Raw genomic sequence first — 17,742 nt, 5'->3', positions numbered from 1 at the left:
CACCTGTTGCTGTGAGCCCTTGAAATGTGACTAAACTGAGGAACTATATTTTTAACTTCATTTACTTTGAAGTAATTTAAATCTAAACTGCAACAGTTGCAACATGCCTAGTGACCACTATACTAGACAGTACAGGCTACACTATCAGCTATTATGAATCCAGAAGAAAAACATGGAAAAAAAAAAAGATTACTGCAAAACAATAAATAACAAGAAAACAACAAAGAAAGTTAGTGAGGCATAAACAGACACACCCAGACCCTGTTCCACCCCAAGACTGGTTCACAAATTCACATCTGTCTCACATTCCATGGCCAGCTACAATACCTTCTTAATCTGGCTCTGCCATCAGATGATCAAGATTTAGCCAAGTGGTTAAAAGGAAGGTAGACCTCTGGAACATAAATAATCTGTAAACATCCACATTTCTACATGGTGTAACAGGAATAGTAGGACTGTGAGCATTTTGCAATAAGCCCTTTCATTAACAAGGCTCAGACATTACACTCACTTATCTGAATCTTTAGTGGCTCCCTGATTATAAACCATTTATTGAAGTGCCTAATTATGGATATTTGTGCAAAGAGGAACTAAGACAGGATTCCTGCCCTTTAGAAGGACTGACAATCAAAACAGACAATACTCATACCATGTAGGCAATACTCATTCCAATATAGAAGACTTTTTTAAAAGAGATGAAAACAGGTGAGAGAAAGTAAATATACATTGGTCTTGGTTACTTACACTGCAGTAGGATCTCGAAATTTTAACGTTTCTTTCCAAGTATTCATATCAAAACCTTGGTAAATTCCATTGTTATTCACTACCAAGAGTATGATTGGCAAGTTGTATCTAAAGTGAGAGTAAAATATGAAGGAAATCATTCTTCATTCTAAAGTAATTTCTTTTCTTTGTGTTGAAATTATAACTTAAAAATGAATAGTTTTCCGTAAGCTTTTTGTAATATTAGAGGAAGACTAAAAATTAAGCATTTATTGTCCTAAGACAGGCTAGCAAATCATTAACAGAAACATCATGGAAAAGCAGAAAGAATGCAAGATTAAAAGTTGATAGTCCTGACTGGGCACAGTGGCTCATGCCTGTAATTCCAGCACTCTGAAAGCCAAGGCGGGCAGATCACAAGGTCAAGAGTTCAAGACCAGCCTGGCCAATATGGTGAAAGCCCAATTCTACAAAAAATACAAAAATTAGCTGGGCGAGGTGGCTCATGGCTGTAATCCCAGCACTTCGGGAGGCTGAGGCAGGCAGATCACCTTACATCAGGAGTTCGAGACAAGCCTGGCCAACATGGTGAAACCCCATCCCTAATAAAAAATACAAAAATTAGCAGGGTGTTGTGGTAGGCACCTGTAATCCCAGCTATTTGGGAAGCCGAGGCAGGAGAAATGCTTAAACCCAGGAGAGAGGTTTGCAGTGAGCCAACATGGTACCACTGTACTTCAGCCTGGGTGACAGAGAGAGACTCTGTCTCAAAAAAAAAAAGAAAAAAGAAAAAAAAAAAGAGTTCATAGTCCTTTAGGGATTAGCTATGGATCTCAGACAAATCACTGAACTTTTCAGAATCTGGGTTTTCATAAGTCTAGATGGTATATGAAGAACACCTTCCCTATTTAATATTCTCTAAAGTATCACCTCTAGCTGGTTCCTAGGAGCAGTGTTTGCACAGTACCTTTCTATTTACTGAGCTCCTCACAGACACCCAGTCCTTGCTAGATGCTGTGGGAGATATACAAGAGACTAGCATACATAATCTGTGCTCAAACCACCACACCCATAATCAGAAACACATGACATGGTGTAATCACCATTAATCAGTACAGAAAAGAAGTATTTAACGTTGTGCTAAACAGTACAGCAAAGACAAAAAAGAAAAGCTTGATTAAATGTTCTTGACTGAAAAGAAAGTAGGTTTTATTTTCTAACATAATTTCCAAGGGCAAATGGTAAAAATAAAACTAAACTGCATACTGTTAAATAACAGGATTGTGGTAATCATCTGCTCTCCATGCTCAAAAGGCATCATTATTTCCACTAAAAGGCTGACTGCCCCATAAGTCATCTTTTTTGTGTATATCACTTGGTTGTCAATAAAGACACTCTAACAGACACATATAGTCAGACCTCATTATCTGAGTTCTGCATCCACGGATTTAAACAACTGGTCAAAAATATTTGGGAAAAAAATGGGTCTGTACTCAACATACACAGACTATGTTCTTGTCATTATTTCCTAAGCAATACAGCACAACAATTATTTATATAGCATTTATATTATATTCAGTATTTTAAAGTAATCTAGAGATCATTACAAACATATGGGGGGATATGTGTAGGTTGTTTGCAAATATTACTCCATTTTATATCAAGGACTTACTTGAGCATCCTTGGATTTTGGTATTTGAGGAAGGTCCTGGAACCAATCCCCCATGGATACGGAGGGACAACTATACCTTCCCAAATCTTGAACATTTTATATACTGAAGCTTTGCCAGTCCCAAAGCATGGTTCACAAAAGCCCTGATAAGAGCCCTGGCTAAGAACAGGATCTACAGTCTAAATACAGTTGGAAAAATAAAACCCCCATCCTTCTATAGTAGGATCTGTAATTAATGAGTTTCTCCATGAATTCTCATAACTACACACATGATCCAAATGGCTCATGTTCACTGAGCATCACCTCAGAATTCAGCTGGGGCCAAACACGGTGGCTCACACCTATAATTCTAGCACTTAGGGAGGCCAAGGCAGGTGGATCGCTTGAGCTCAGGAGTTTGAGACCAGTGTGGCCAACATGGCAAAACTCTGTCTCTACAAAAAAATACCAAAAACTAGCTGGGCGTGGTGGTGCATGCCTGTGATCCCAGCTACTCTGAAGGCTAAGGAGTGGGGATCGCTTGAACTTGAGTGATTGAGGCTGCAGTGAGCTGCAACTGTGCCACTGCACTCCAGCCTCGGTGATAGAGCAAGACCCTGTCTCAAAAAAAAAAAAAATGGCTTGGATTATCTCATTTGTTCCTCATAATCATCTTTCTAAGGTAGGAACTATCACTATTCCTACATTTTTTTTTCAAGGAATTTCTGCCTAAAGGATACCATTCCAATTTTAGAAGAGAGGAGACAGGCTAGGTTAAGTGACTTTTTTTTTTTTTTTTGAGACAGGTTCTCACTCTGTTGCCCAGGCTGGAGTGTAGTGGTGTGATCTTGGCTCACTGTAACCTACGCCTCCCGGGTTCAAGCAATTCTCCTGCCTCAGCCTTCCAAGTAGCTGAGACTACAGGTGTGCACCACCACACCTGGCTATTTTTTGTATTTTTAGTAGAGATGGGGTTTCACCATGTTGGCCAGACTGGTTTCTAACTCCTGACCTCAGGTGATTTGCCCGCCTCAACCTCCGAAAGTACTGGGATTACAAGCATGAGCTGTCATGTGGCTTTAGTTAAGTGACTTAAAATCACATGGCTCTCACTTGATAGAACCAGTATTTAAATCCAGGCCATTTGTCTCACAAGCCATGCTGCCTTTTTTTTTTTTTTTTGAGACGGAGTCTTGCTCTGTCACTCAAGCTGGAGCGCAGTGGCTGGATTTCAGCTCAATGCAACCTCCGCCTCCCAGTTCAAGCAATTCTCCTGCCTCAGCCTCCAGGGTAGCAGGGACTACAGGCGTGCATTACCACATCTGGCTAATTTTATTTTTTTATTTTTTTGGATTTTTAGTAGAGACAGGGTTTCACCATGTTGGCCAGACTGGTCTTGAACTCCTGACCTAAAGTGATCCGCCTGCCTTGGCCTCCCAAACTGCTGGGATTATAGGTATGAGCTAGCGCACCTAGCAGAGGCCATGCTCTTAACCACCATACTCGCTATTTCCCACAGGAAACAAGCTTCTTTCAAGTCCCAATATTTTTTTCTCAGTGACCTCAAAACCACTCCCCAGAGTTTTACAGGTTTTTAGCACACAGTGAAGAGGCCAGAAACATAGTGTTCTGGAAGAGAAAGACTGTGGGTTACTGGCACTAGCAATCCTCAGGATAGAACACAGTGCTATGCACAGGGCACCTGGTGAACACTGGGTAAGTATTTGTTAGGTGACTGAGTCTTGTGTGTCATTTTTCATATTCTGGAGAATGACATGCTCTGATTCAGGGTGATTTTTTACCTGCAGATGGTTTCCACCTCCATGCCAGAAAACCCAAATGCACTGTCTCCTTCCACACAGATAACCCGTTGCTCAGGGCTTCTATCTTTAGCCACCATGGCAGCTGCAATAGCAAATCCTAAACCAACTCCCATTGTTCCAAAAGTACCAGCATCAAGCCTGTTGGAAAACAAAGCTAAAATGAAACCCTCTGGGGCATGTCATAGAGGGTGGGGTTGGCACAAACCTTCTAGTCATATTTACACAGTTCACAGAAAAATAAAGAGCCATAAAAGCATTCTCTTTCTTCAATATAAAATCATTAGACTGTTAGGAACTAATTTGTCAAGGACAGAAAAAAGCGTCTCATGTTTGCTTGGAAGACTGTGAACAGACTCCTAGAACACTAAGTAAACAAATTATTACATGATACCAAGAACACATTAAGCATAAAAACTCTATAAAACCTCATCTAAGGATACTTTTATGAAATATGTCATTACATACTGAACATGTATAATTCTCAAATGTTTTCTTAATCAGCACTATTGTAGTTTCATATTAAACGCATTATAATGAATTATCATTTCTTTCTGCTTTAGAAGTCTTACCTGTGACGAGGAAGGTAGTTCTGAAGCACAGTCCGTCCAATGTCCATAGTATTTGCTCCTTCACTTACCACAAAACAGTCTCTAGGTAGTTGTTCTTGAACATGGTAGAATACCGTGTAATAATTCATAGGCAGGGATTTTTTGGAAGCTAATTCCTGAAAAGTAGATGGGAATACAATTAAATTAAATTGGGATACAATGAAAATAACCAATGTAAACAAGCTACTATCAAACTTATTTGGAAATAGGCAACAACTACAAGCCACAAGGTTCCCAAATGGCTACAAAATGGCCACTCTGAGAAGTTAGCTGATCTGTGAACAGCCCTGGGGGACATGTGTCCCACAGTCCCAGTTTGGAACACAATTAAATAAGCTCAGGAGTATCCCTCCTCTTGGAGATCTGCAATGTATAGGAGCATATTAAAGACTCTGAGAAGCCCTATCGTAAAAAGAGCTGGGAAGCATTGGGTTAAATAAAACTAAACATTCTTATTTGAGCACTCTTAGGAAAACAGTGCCTTAGAAAAAGTGAAATTTATTCTAGAATATTTTCATCTGAAATATGACCCTAAACTTAAAATGTCACGATTTTAGGATACAATCTGAAAAGCCAGTTTTCCTCCCAACACACTTGAGAGTAAAGGAGATAATGTTACCCCCACTATTCTAAAGAGTCCCTGAATGGAGAGAAAAACAGCAAGGTAAATGCCTTTGTCTAGCCACATGCCTTTCAGGGCTAAGAGAAAGCTACAGAGAACTTTAGCAGCAAAAGTCCCATCTGACCCCGGCACTGCCTCTTCACCTATGCTACTTTGTTCTGCTGGAAATTACACCCAGCATAAATGAGGGACCCTCCCATACGCCTGCACCAGAGAAGAGAGGCAAATCCCTTCCATCTTAAACCAACATCATTCCTATGGGAAGGAAAAGATTAGTCATGATATGACATAGGAAATAAAATTGAGACTTGCTCTGGAAAGGAACAGTCACTGATTAAAATTCCAATGTAAGATAGATTCATGTATAATCAATTCTGCTATAATGTTTGATGCAAAAACGTGAATTTATTCTAAGACAATTGATATATTAGGAACAAGTGAGCATAACTTGAATTTTGTATTTGCTCATGCATGATTCCACCAGTAAGAAACACGGGTGGAATCGTGCATAAGACACAGAAAACTGCACCCAGCTGAACAAAGATACATAGGAACACATAAAACAATTTTAAAAATCATCTTTCTCACATAGGGAAAGCACCACACACACACACACACACACACACACACACACACACTCTTAACTAGAAATCGCCAAATCCTGCAGCACTGACCCATCTTAGTGCTAGTAGTAGTTTGATGGTTTCTAGCATCACCACAATTTCTAAAACCTTAGCTACCAGGCAAAGCCAAGAGTGCAAATGAGAGCACCACAAAAGAATTTCCAGCATTGATACAAAAATTAAAAAAAAAAAGGAGGCTATACATTGGAGGAAAATTTCAATTTTGACGAAACAGGTATATAATATAATAGCATGCCCTGAAGGACATATATCTTAAAAGCAGAAATACATCTCAAAAGCCCTAAGACTTAAGGATTCCAACAACAACAACAAAATCACCTAATGGTTAATTTTTTTTTCTTTTAGAGACATGGTATCACTGTCACCTACGCTTGAGTACAGTGGTATGATCTACCGCATTGCCACTTCAACTCCTACACTCAAGCAATCCTCCCACCCCAGCCTCTGAGTATATAGGACAACAGGTGTGCCATTTTTTTTTTTTTTTTGGTAGAGACAAAATCTTGCTATGTTGCCCAGGCTCTCAAACTTCAGGCCTCAACTGATCTTACTGCCTTGGCCTCCCAAAGCGCTAGGATTACAGGTGTTTAATTGTGATGTTCTATGCCAACATCAAACTGAAGACACACCCATCCACTTCCATGATTATCACTTTCCATCCAATGTCCAATCACCCTCCTTCCACCAGCTCACAGTAATTCACAAGCTACAACCCTTCAGAAACTCCAGGCCTTTTTCAAGGTAAAATGCTATATTAATTGGCATGTATTCCTTAACCATTTAACATGTTTAAAACTTGGCTACCATTTCTATTAGGTTCTTATGTTATTTTTATGTTACAAAAAGTTTTTGAGCGTTGTGCCACCTAAGCTCCTTCTTCCATGAGCCCTGCCTGAGGTTTTCATTGTACAATTTTGCACAGCAAGGTGATTTTTAGGAATGCACATGTCACATTACAGCAGAAGTAACTGAACCATGAACCTGATGTGTTCTTGAGCTTCAGTAGGTCCCCTTTTACCTTGGATGCAGCTTCATTGCTCTTCATTTTTTCTCTCAGAGTTTTCCACCACTTGCTCTCTGGAGGATACTCCCATGATGTTTTATCAAGTTCCTCTAAAAGCTAAAAAACAAAACAAAAACCCACAAACTTTTTCTTTGCCTTTTTTTTTTTTGAGATGAAGTCTCAACCCATTCTGTCACCCAGGCTAGAGTGCAGTGGTGTGATCTTGGCTCACTGCACACTCCACCTCCCAGGTTCAAACAATTCTCCTGCCTCAACCTCCTGAATAGCTTGGACTACAGGCACCTGCCACCATATCCGGGTAATTTTTGTATTTTAAGTAGAGACAGAGTTTCACCATGTTGGCCACACTGATCTCAAACTCCTGACTTCAGGTGATCCATCCGCCTCAGCCTCCCAAAGTGCTGGGATTACAGGGATGGGCACCATGCCTGCTCTGCTTTTCAAAAATAAATTTAAATCATATCAACATGGAAATCTCTTCTTAAGGAAGACAATACTGCCCCACTACCCTTCACATCACTCAGACTCTTTTTTTTTCTCTAATTAGCAAACACCTGATAGAAGATCAATGGGTAACATGCAAGGCTTTTGTTTGGGTCAGTATGGGCTTCTGCCAGACGCTGGGATGTCCATAGGACAGACTGAAGTGCTACTCCTCCATACTTCAAGCAGGCGCTCTGAGACCCTCCTCAGTTTTTGACACTAGGAGAAAAACCACTCCTTCCACAGAACTCTTACAGGAAGACCAAAAAATAATCATGGACTCCTATGATACAGACCAAATGCTCCAGAGTGATTTAATATGCGATTCAGGATTACATCCTATATTGTGTAATCATCACAACAATACCAGTTGTATCATCCAAAATCAAGTGATAAATGTGACTACATTTTATCTCCTGTACAGTGAAATGTACAAACTATGTACAAATAATAAGAACCTGGAAAAGTCAATGATCAGTTTGAAGAGTAAAAAGCTCTTTTTTACCTAAAGAAATACTGTTAGATTTTTCCAGTGCTAAGCCATTTCTTGGCAGTAAGTTCAGTTCCTTTGGAAGGCATCCTTTTTCAGATAGCTGGATGCTATTTAGTAAAGTACTGTTTGCCTACTGAAGGATGTTACATTTTCAACCACCTTCCAAAAATGCTTAACTTCCATGAAAATGAGCCATATACAAGAAGTTGGATTTATCGAGTTCCAAAGTTATATTTAAGAATAGTTTTCAAGCATACATTTTGTTTAAAACAGATATTAATAGTAGACCTGTTACCAAGTGAATCAAGATTAAAACATTTTCAAGAATTGACTATTCCCTAAAGAGCACTCCACATAAACTAAAAAGTTCTCACCTGCTTACTGACAGCACTTATGTCTCCTAGCAAAGTAACAGCAGGCTTTAAATTATTACCCAATTCTTCTGCACAGATATCAACCTAAAAAAGAGACAAGGCTAAAGAACAACCCATGTTTATTTTGAAAAATCTGTAAGAAGTCAATTAAGACTGAATAAATGAACTGTGTATATAGGACACACGATAAAGATTTGATATTCAGAAGTTCCTTAATAAAAAAAGTAAAAGTCCACAGAACTATGTTAGTATCACAGCTAGTATAGAGAGCCTCATTATCTTCCCTCGTTTAAAAATCTACTCTATTGAACTTTGGTATTGCTTCATTATACCCACAGGGAATGCATTTGACCTGCAATGATAGTTTTGCATCTAATCAGTAAGTTTTACTGAATTATATTTGGAATTCCTGCCTAGAGTGTGGGTTGTCAAATTTGAGCATATATCAGAGTCACCTGGTATATTCTGGGCTTGATAAACAATAGACTGTAGGCGTTTACTTCAGAGTTTGTTATTTTAATAGGTCTAGGGTAGGGTCAAGAAATGTGCATTTCTAACAAGTTTCACAGATGGTGCTGATGCAGCTGGCCAAGATCATGGTGTCATTACTTCTTCATTTACTCAGAAGTTCCATTTCTGGATGGCCATGAACAAGTGAAAATGGCTTCTGCAAAGAGGAATAATTTAGCCACTCCAAAGGAGATGTATCTTATTCTGTAATCGAGAGGGGCAATCAAGAGGTAGCAGCATCTTCCAGGTAACTCAGTCTCGCTTGTCTGTAGTTTTAGTTCTCAATGGCTGCAGGTGGGAAAGGAACAATTGGAAGTTGACTCCTTAAGAAGTAAAATGCAGGCCAGGCATGGTGGCTCATGACTATAATCCCAGCACTTTGGGAGGCTGTGGCGGGCAGAACACGAGGTCAAGAGATCAAGACCATCATGGCCAACATGGTAAAACCCTGTCTCTACTAAAAATACAAACAAAAACTACTTTTAGTATTAAAATACTACAGGTGGTACATGCCTGTAGTCCCAGCTACTCGGGAGGCTGAGGAAGGAGAATCGCTTGAATCAGGGAGGCGGAGGTTGCAGTGAGTGGAGATCACGCCACTTCAGCCTGGTGACAGAGCGAGACTCCATCTCAGTAAAAGGTAGACTGGAAAAAGAGCAGCTGTAGCTGGGTCATCCAACATCAAGCAAGCCAAGCACAGAGGCTCAAGTCTGTAATCCAGCATTTGGGAGGCTGAGGTAGGAGAATCGCTGGAGGCCAGGAGACTGAGATCAGCTTGGGCAACATGGTGAGACTTTGTCTTTACAAAAAATAAAAAATTACCCAGGCACTGTTGTACGCGTCTATAGTCCCAGCACGTCAGGAAGCTGAGGTGGGAGGATTGCCTGACCTTGAGAGGTTGAGGTTTCAGTGAGCAATTATTGTGTCACTGCACGCCAGCATGGGTGACAGAGCAAGATGCTGTCTCAAAAACAACAACCAAACAAAAACATCAAGCAAAATGGGGCCAATCCATGTAGAGCAAAAAGGTTTGCATGCCACTTTGTAGGCAGTACTGTCTGCACCAGTAAGGGAACTGGCTTATAAGGTGGGTCATAATGATACAAGAATCAACAAAGACAAGTCAAAATACATTCCCGATGCTGTTTAATGACATGTAAAAGCAGTGTCATTTAGAAATTCCCATCCGAAACGTGAAAGTTTTGGCATCTGAAAGAAAACTTCACTCCCTAACAATGCTGAATGTTTTGTTCTAATCTACCATCCTACCTAAGTCTCTTTTCTCTACCTTTAAATATACTTGAATTGTGAAGAAAAGACAAATTAGGCTTTTTAAATTATTTGAAACTTGATTTTGAAAGGTTTTCTGGCTAGAAATAAAGCAGCACATTATGTTTCATAGGCTTGAAAAGGAAACTTATTTTGGTACCTGTAATTATGTTAGACAATTTATAAAATTCTACCTGTGTAAAAAGAGAACAGTTTTTTCTTTTTCTTTTTTTTTTTTTTTTTTTTGCACAAACCAAGAAGAAAACAGGGCTGACAGGGAGAATAATGAATATAAACATTTCTGATTTTAAGTTCCTCCTCTCTAAGTACCTGGATAAACTTCACATCTGGCTGATATCTTGGAGGCAGTCCAAAATGTAAAATCCAATTTAGTCTGGCACCAAATAAAACAATCACATCAGCAAATTGCAAAGCCCTATTAAAAAAAATTGATATAAAAGTATAACTGTATTTCTTATGTGAATTATTCTAAAATTTATCTCTAAAGTATTTGAGATGTCTAAATCATTTGAAGCTTACATCAGACATCAGAAATCAGCTTTTGGGTTTATTTGATCTTTCAAGCTAAAATAATTTATAAAACCATTTTAAATAAGTAACAATCTAAAATATAAATTAAGTAAAATACAATAAGCTGTATTTATACTCTTTTATTTATTACTTTTTTATCATTAGAAAAATTGATACAAGTCTACTGTAGACAATCCAGAAAGAACAGAAAAAGTCTAAGGCAAAAAACAAATTCACTCCATAATACTTTCAACTTATAAATTATTATAAATATGCTGGCATATTTTCATCTACTTTTTTTTCCATGCAAGTATATTTTTACATAGTTGAGCTTATATACTAACAACTGTATCATACACATTTTTTGTTTTGTTTTGAGATAGGGTCTCAATCTTTTGCCCAGGCTGGAGTGCAGTGGTGCAATCACAGCTCACTGCAGCCTCAACCTCTCGGGCTTAAGTGATGCTCCTACCTTAGCCTCCTGTGTAGTTGAGACTGCAGGCACATGCCACTGCACCTGGCTAATTTTTAATTTTTGTAGAGATGGGGTTTTACCATCTTGCCTAAGCTGGTCTTGAACTCCTGGTCTCAAGCAATTCGCCCACCTTGGCCTCTCAAATTGTTTGGATTACAGTCATGAACCACTAGGCCTGGCTGTCTCATATACTTTTGCTTACCATAAATGTTTTCCTTTGTCATTAAGTACTTAAATACAACTTTTAAAGGCTACATATTTTGCTGAACACATATACCAAAATTTATTTAATGTTTCCTCAATTGCTGGATATTTTGTTGTTAATAGTGCTGGGTTGCACATCGTCATACTTAAGTCTTAATGCACTCTTCACATTGGTCCCTAGAAGCAGGTATTTTAAGACTATTGATTCATATTCCAGAATTGCTTTCTAAAATATTACATCTGTTAAAACACGCATACTGAATGAAGAGACCCCCCCAAACAGGCTTTGTGTGAGCAAGATGGCTGTTTATTCACCTGGGTACAGGGGCGGGCTGAGGCTGAAAAGGGTATCACCGAAAGGCGGTGGGATAGGAGTTGGTTTTATAGGTTGTGAGGGAGGTAGTGGAAAGTTACAAAAGTTAAGTTTAGGGCAGTTTTTTGCAAGCTGGGAGGGGGTCGTAGGTTTGCAAGCTGGGAGAGGATCTTAGGGTGTGGATCACAAGGTTGTCCAAGCTGGGAGGGGTCGGAGGGTGTGATGTCAAGAGGTTGGCCAAGGTCAGTTACAAAGTCCAATGGCCTTGTCAATTGAGGCCGGAATAAGAAACAATAGAAGAATGTCTCTAGTTAGGCACTGCAGAGGTTGATTGGGTGTACATGCAGGTTACAGAAATTACCATGCAGTTCATGGCGTGGTCAGACCTTACAATACCAACTAGATTTCTAAGTTTTATTTTATAGATTTTAATACTATTGTCAATATAACTTCTAATATTTTAATGATTTTTACTTTCATAAGACAATCATCCTTGCTTTCTTTTTGTTTACTTCACTTATCTTTGCCCGGTCTCGTTTTAAAGCTGTATCATTATGTTTTAGATGTAGCTCTTATAACACACATAGTTGCTGTTATTACTAATCCAATCTGAATGTCTGACTTTTTCCTGGAGAGTTTATTATCATAATTGCCGTGGGTTTTGTTTTGTTTTTCACTTCTCATTTTCCTGCTTCTTATATCTGTTTCTCATTTTTCCTGCCTTTTGCCACACAGGATCTCTATTTACTGCTTTTGTCTTCTTTGGTGATAAATGCAATTTTTCACAGAAATTATATACTCAAAAATAAAATACACACTCAAAAATCATCTTCAATATTGTGTTAGTCCTATGAGACCCAATTTAACAAACAGCAATCAGCAGGACAGACTTGCTTACTGATACTCTAAAACTCTTGAAATCATTGATTCAATTATTTTTAGCTCCTTGCAACCTTTTTTACACTAGTAATGTCATTAATACTATCCTCTTAAAATCTGGCTAGATTGAAGATAAACTTCAACCTAAGCATAAAAAAATTAATAGTGTAAGAATTAACTTGGTTACTGTATAAAGTATACTGATATAAAGTAAAGACAATATATTAAGATAGTATTAAGTGGGCGACAATTAAAAATCTAGCAGCAAACATTACATTTTAGTATACATTACACATGTATACATATAGTATACATTAGTATACTGTATAAAGTATACTAATATAAAAAGACACTATATTAAGATGTCATTAAATGAGCAACAATTAAACATCTAGCAGAAAACATTAAATTTTAAAAACCCTCAGAAGCCAGGCACTCACACCTGTAATCTCAGCACTTTGGGAGGCCAAGGTGGGAGGATCACTTGAGCCCAGGAGTCTGAGACCAGCCTAGGCAACACAGTGAGGCCCTGTCTCTACAAAATAAAAATAAAAAACTCTCAGAATTAATTTTATTCCATGAATGAAAATATGAAGAACACCAAATACATGACAGTGGTAAACTATGGAAAGGGACAGAAGAAATGGGATCAAAAAAGATACATAAGAGACGACAAATGAATCCATAATTTTTTGCTTCCTAAAAAGAAAACAAAAACCCTAGGCTGGGCATGGTGGCTTATGCCTGTAATCCTAGCACTTTGGGAGGCCTAGGTGGGTAGATTCCTTGAGCCCAGGAGATCGAGACCAGCATGGGCAACATGGTGAAACCTCGTTTCTACAAAAAATACAAAAATGAGCCAGTGTAGTGGCACATGCCTGTAGTCCCAGCTATTAATACTTAGGAGGCTGAGGTGGGAGGACTGCTTTAGCCCAGTAGGCAGAGGTTGCAAACAGCTGTGATTGTGCCACTGCACTCCTACCTGGGCAACAGAGCAAGACCTTGTCTCCAAAAAAAACCCTAAAGCAAAATAAAATAATGTTAGTAACTGACACAATCCTACTTCTTATGTATTATTCCCAAATGAAACCTTTTTTTACTTAGAGATTCATCTGTCTACTTTTTATGTTGACAGTGATAAAGTCGAGTGGTGGTTACGTAAGTGTTCATTACATTATTCTTTCTTCCTGTGTGTATAGTTAGAATATTTCATAATAAAGAAATTTCAAGAAATTAAAAATAAAAAAGGTATAGTACATCAAAAAGCATGTCTTAAAAATCTAAAAAGAGGAAGCTTCCAATGCCAGCCAAGATTGGATACATTGGAAGAAGCAACCCACACAGAGGGCGAGTTTCCAAGGTATTTCTCCCCCATGTTTTGTCTCCTAGCTTTGACTCAAAAGCAGTCCTAGTTGCAGAATAGCAAGCAACCAAAACTTGGAGAGAAACTGTTTTTTTGGCCAAAGGATCAGGAAAAGGACCCCTGCAAGTTGGGGAGTATGGGGGGAAATTGTCAGATTTTTTTTCTTTTTTCTTTCTCTCCCAGTTCTGTTCTGAGGGCAGCCCTACTACAGAGCTGCATTGTGGTGGCTTCCAAGCAGCTAAAATTCCAAGAGAAATGTGCGGTCTGAAGAGCATGGGGACAATCCCCATTATTTTTTTCTTCCGCAGCTTGTCCAGAGGGCAGCTTTAGTTATATGATACTACAGGGGAGCAGCAAGAGCCAGGAAAAGGGGGACCTGGGAATGGGAGAGTTGGGGGTGGGGAGACTACAGAGGAGAGAAAATAAATCCCTAATTCTGGGTATGAACCAGTACATGTCTGGGGCTCACCCCAGGGCTAGGCATGTGCCGACAGCCCCAAAATAGCACAGCAAAGGCTCTGAAACTGAACTGACCCTGAAACTACTTACTTATGGTAAGTTCACACTTCAATTTGTAGTCTGAAGCTAATGTAATCATGTTGATTGTCTGCTAAGAGAAACCAACAAAAACCAACGTTCTACAGAGGATTTTAATATGGCCCAGAATCTCAAAATATAATATTCAAAATTCCAGGACAAATCCAAAATTACTCAGTACAAAAAGAGCCAGAAAAATGTGACCAACTCTCAAAAGAAAAGATGATGAATAGATGCCAATCTGAGATGACTCAGATGTTGGAATTAATAAACAAAGACTGCAGAAACTATCATAACTATACTCCATCATGAAGTATAAAACAATATTCTTGAAAGCAATGTAAAAATAGAGGATCTCAGCAGAGAAACAAAATATAAAATAAAAGGATTAAAAAGAAATGAACAGATACTCAGGGGCATGTCAAACAGTATCAACATGGATAAAGGTTGATGTAGAAAAAAACATTTGAAGAAAGAATGGTGAAAACTTTCCAAATGTAGAGAAAGACGTAAATTTTCAGATTCAAGATCTGAGAATCCCAAACAGGCTAAACTAAAATAAACCATCTCCAGACACATCATAATTAAACTGCTGGAAATGAAAGATAAAGGAAATTCTTGGGAGCAGCCACAGAAAAACAACATATTACATACAAAGGAACAATAATTTGAATGACTGCAGATTTCTCATATGAAACCATGAAAGCCAGAAGATAGTCCAAAAATAAACATATGCTTAAAATTCCACGATTCTTTCAGAACTCCATCCTAGATTAAGATCACAAAATAATTTAAATTAGCCTACCATCTACCAAGCCACTGGATTGAAAATCTGGAATGTCACATACCTGGATCTGGCTGCACCTACACAGTTTGGATGGTTGTCAGGGACAACCCCCTTCCCCATAGGGGTGGGCAAAAATGGCAGTTTATATTGCTCCACCAATTTCTTGATATTCTGTTCTGCATGAGCATAGGCAGCACCTACAAGAAATGCAAATATATTGGACGATTCAGTTAAGCTATAGGCACTGTGACCCTTAAAACAGTTCATGTGAAACTGCTTTTTATTTATTTTTTCGAGACAGGGACTCACTCTATCACCCAGGCTGGAGTGCAGTGGCACGATTTTGGCTCACTGTAACCTCCACCTCCCTGGCTCAAGCAATCCTCCCTCCTTAGCTTCCCAAGTTGCTGGGACTATAGGCACACACCACCACCACACTTGGCTACTTCTAAAATTTTCTGTAGAGACAAGGTCTCCCTATATTGCCCAGGCTGGTCTGCTGGTGTTGAAAACTCATGGGGTCAAGCAATCCTCATTCCTTTACCTCCTAAGAAATAGATCTTCTTAAATATTCTCCTTCTGCCCAAACCTGGGCTTAAACTCAAAACAAATTGTGACTATAGTTTTTATCACTGGCATTTTAAAATGCTTAACAAAGTAAGAGTTCTAATTGCCCACCAATAACTCTCAATTATTCTGAAAGATGTCTATCCCAAAACAAAAGTCACATCTCACAGCTCTTGCTAGTGTCACTTACCCATTCTATGCTATGGTCCTACTGAGCTACTATCTACAATTCCCTGGACACACTATCTTTACTGGGAGGCCCAGGTGGCCAGGGAAGAATGTTGTCCTGAAAGAGAAAGGCTCTCTCTACCCTCACATGTTGGTCCTCATCTCCAGCAAACCTCCTGTTCTACACAAGGTCTCCTACTCTAGGCATGGAAATCCTAAGGTGCATTAAGTTTCTAAAGATCTGCAGATCTTTCTACAGGCTCTATAATTCTGTGATTGTAACAGAGCTAACTCCAGGGGGACACATTATCATTTGTTTTCACAGTTGTGTGCCTGGGAATAACCCTATGCCCTGTTCCCTTGATGAGACTAAAAATATCTTACTGTTCAAATATTCCATTTCTAATGTCATCAAGACCACTGTATTTTTTGCTATTTTATACTTTCCAAGGCCAGTATATTATTCCATATTCTGTATTTATAATTATCTACTGAATCCTAGTAAACAGTATCATGCACTTGCAGATTCAATATAATGTTCCACGCTACAAAACTACCTTAAAATCCCTTCTCATACACGCATGATGAAAAATAGTTCCGTTTTTTTCATCCAGAAAGTTTTCTTGTATTCTCCTTCCCATCTCAATGTCTCTGTACACTCAGTTCTCTCTTCCTGCTTTGTCTTTGGTCTCTGTCCATTTGGGAACTACTGTCTGCTTTTTCAAGATATAGCTGTTGTGCTATCTCTTCTGGATAGTCCTTCCATACTACCTACACAAGCAAACTGTTGCTGCTTTCCTGAAGACCTGCCTTACTCTCTGTACACACCACCCAAGAGTATATTACACTTATTTGTTACTAGGTCTATCTCCCCTCCCCAATAGGTAGGAACCACTATTTCTCTGTATCCCTCATGAATGTTCTGTATAATCCCTGCCTTATCATAAGTACTCATCAAATGTTTGTTAAAAGAAGAATAAAAACTGGCATCCACTGAGTGCTTTCCACATGTTTTGCTATTTAATTATATCCTGTTGAGGCAGTTAATATCTCTGTTTTACAAGTGAGGTAATTTGAAACTCGAAGCAGTTGTTTGCCAAAGTCACAGAGCTAATACATCATATAACACATTCAACTTAGTTCTGACCTCAATTTTTTTGTCATCCACTACCAAACTTTTTTTGTTTCTACATACTTAGTTCCCAAGCAGTTCATAATTGATTAGCATGGTCATAGATGATCCCAGCAGCCTCAGTTCTAGAACACGAAATGAATACTATAATAAATTGCTGACAGGAGTATAAATTGGTTGGTTCATTACCTCCGGAGAAAGCAATATGACAATATGTACCAAAAGCCTTAAAAATATTCATATCCTCTAACTTTTCTTTCTAGGAATCTTAAATCCTAAATACAGAAAAAGTTTTAGGCACAAACATGTTTGCTACAGCTACTCTACACAAACAAACGGTAAATGGCAAAGATGTAAATGTTTGCCAGGAAAGAAAGTGTTAATGTACATATGAAGAGACATTAAAAATTATATTTAAGAAATGCTTTTAAGATGAAAAATATTATAATCTTAAATGAATAAGGCAGAATATGAAACTGTCTAGTATGAGCACAGTACGTAATATACATGTAAAAAGTAATAGAAAAGTATTGCATGTTAAAAATGGTTACCTCAGATGAAG

General features: G+C 38.6%; 1 protein-coding gene across 5 annotated transcripts in view; it reads right to left on the bottom strand.

The window, feature by feature from the left end:
• The window catches only part of HACL1 (2-hydroxyacyl-CoA lyase 1), a 79,151-nt gene that overhangs the window by 42,472 nt on the left and 18,937 nt on the right, over positions 1–17,742 (bottom strand). For all 5 annotated transcript variants that reach the window (XM_064378665.1, XM_064378666.1, XM_012466773.2 and 2 more), the window contains exons 9-15: positions 15,375–15,510; positions 10,555–10,660; positions 8,446–8,529; positions 7,090–7,191; positions 4,767–4,921; positions 4,177–4,335; positions 745–852 (exon numbers count right to left, since the gene is read on the bottom strand). In XM_064378665.1, the coding sequence (XP_064234735.1) occupies positions 745–852; positions 4,177–4,335; positions 4,767–4,921; positions 7,090–7,191; positions 8,446–8,529; positions 10,555–10,660; positions 15,375–15,510 (850 nt within the window). The remainder of the gene's footprint in view (positions 1–744; positions 853–4,176; positions 4,336–4,766; positions 4,922–7,089; positions 7,192–8,445; positions 8,530–10,554; positions 10,661–15,374; positions 15,511–17,742) is intronic.

Source organism: Aotus nancymaae, unplaced genomic scaffold, assembly GCF_030222135.1.
Source record: "Aotus nancymaae isolate 86718 unplaced genomic scaffold, 86718_ANA_hifiasm-v0.15.2.pri h1tg000019l, whole genome shotgun sequence".
In the NCBI taxonomy this organism is placed as follows: Eukaryota; Metazoa; Chordata; class Mammalia; order Primates; family Aotidae; genus Aotus; species Aotus nancymaae.
Note: the sequence above shows the minus strand (reverse complement) of the source record. Positions and strands in the feature narration are given on the sequence as shown.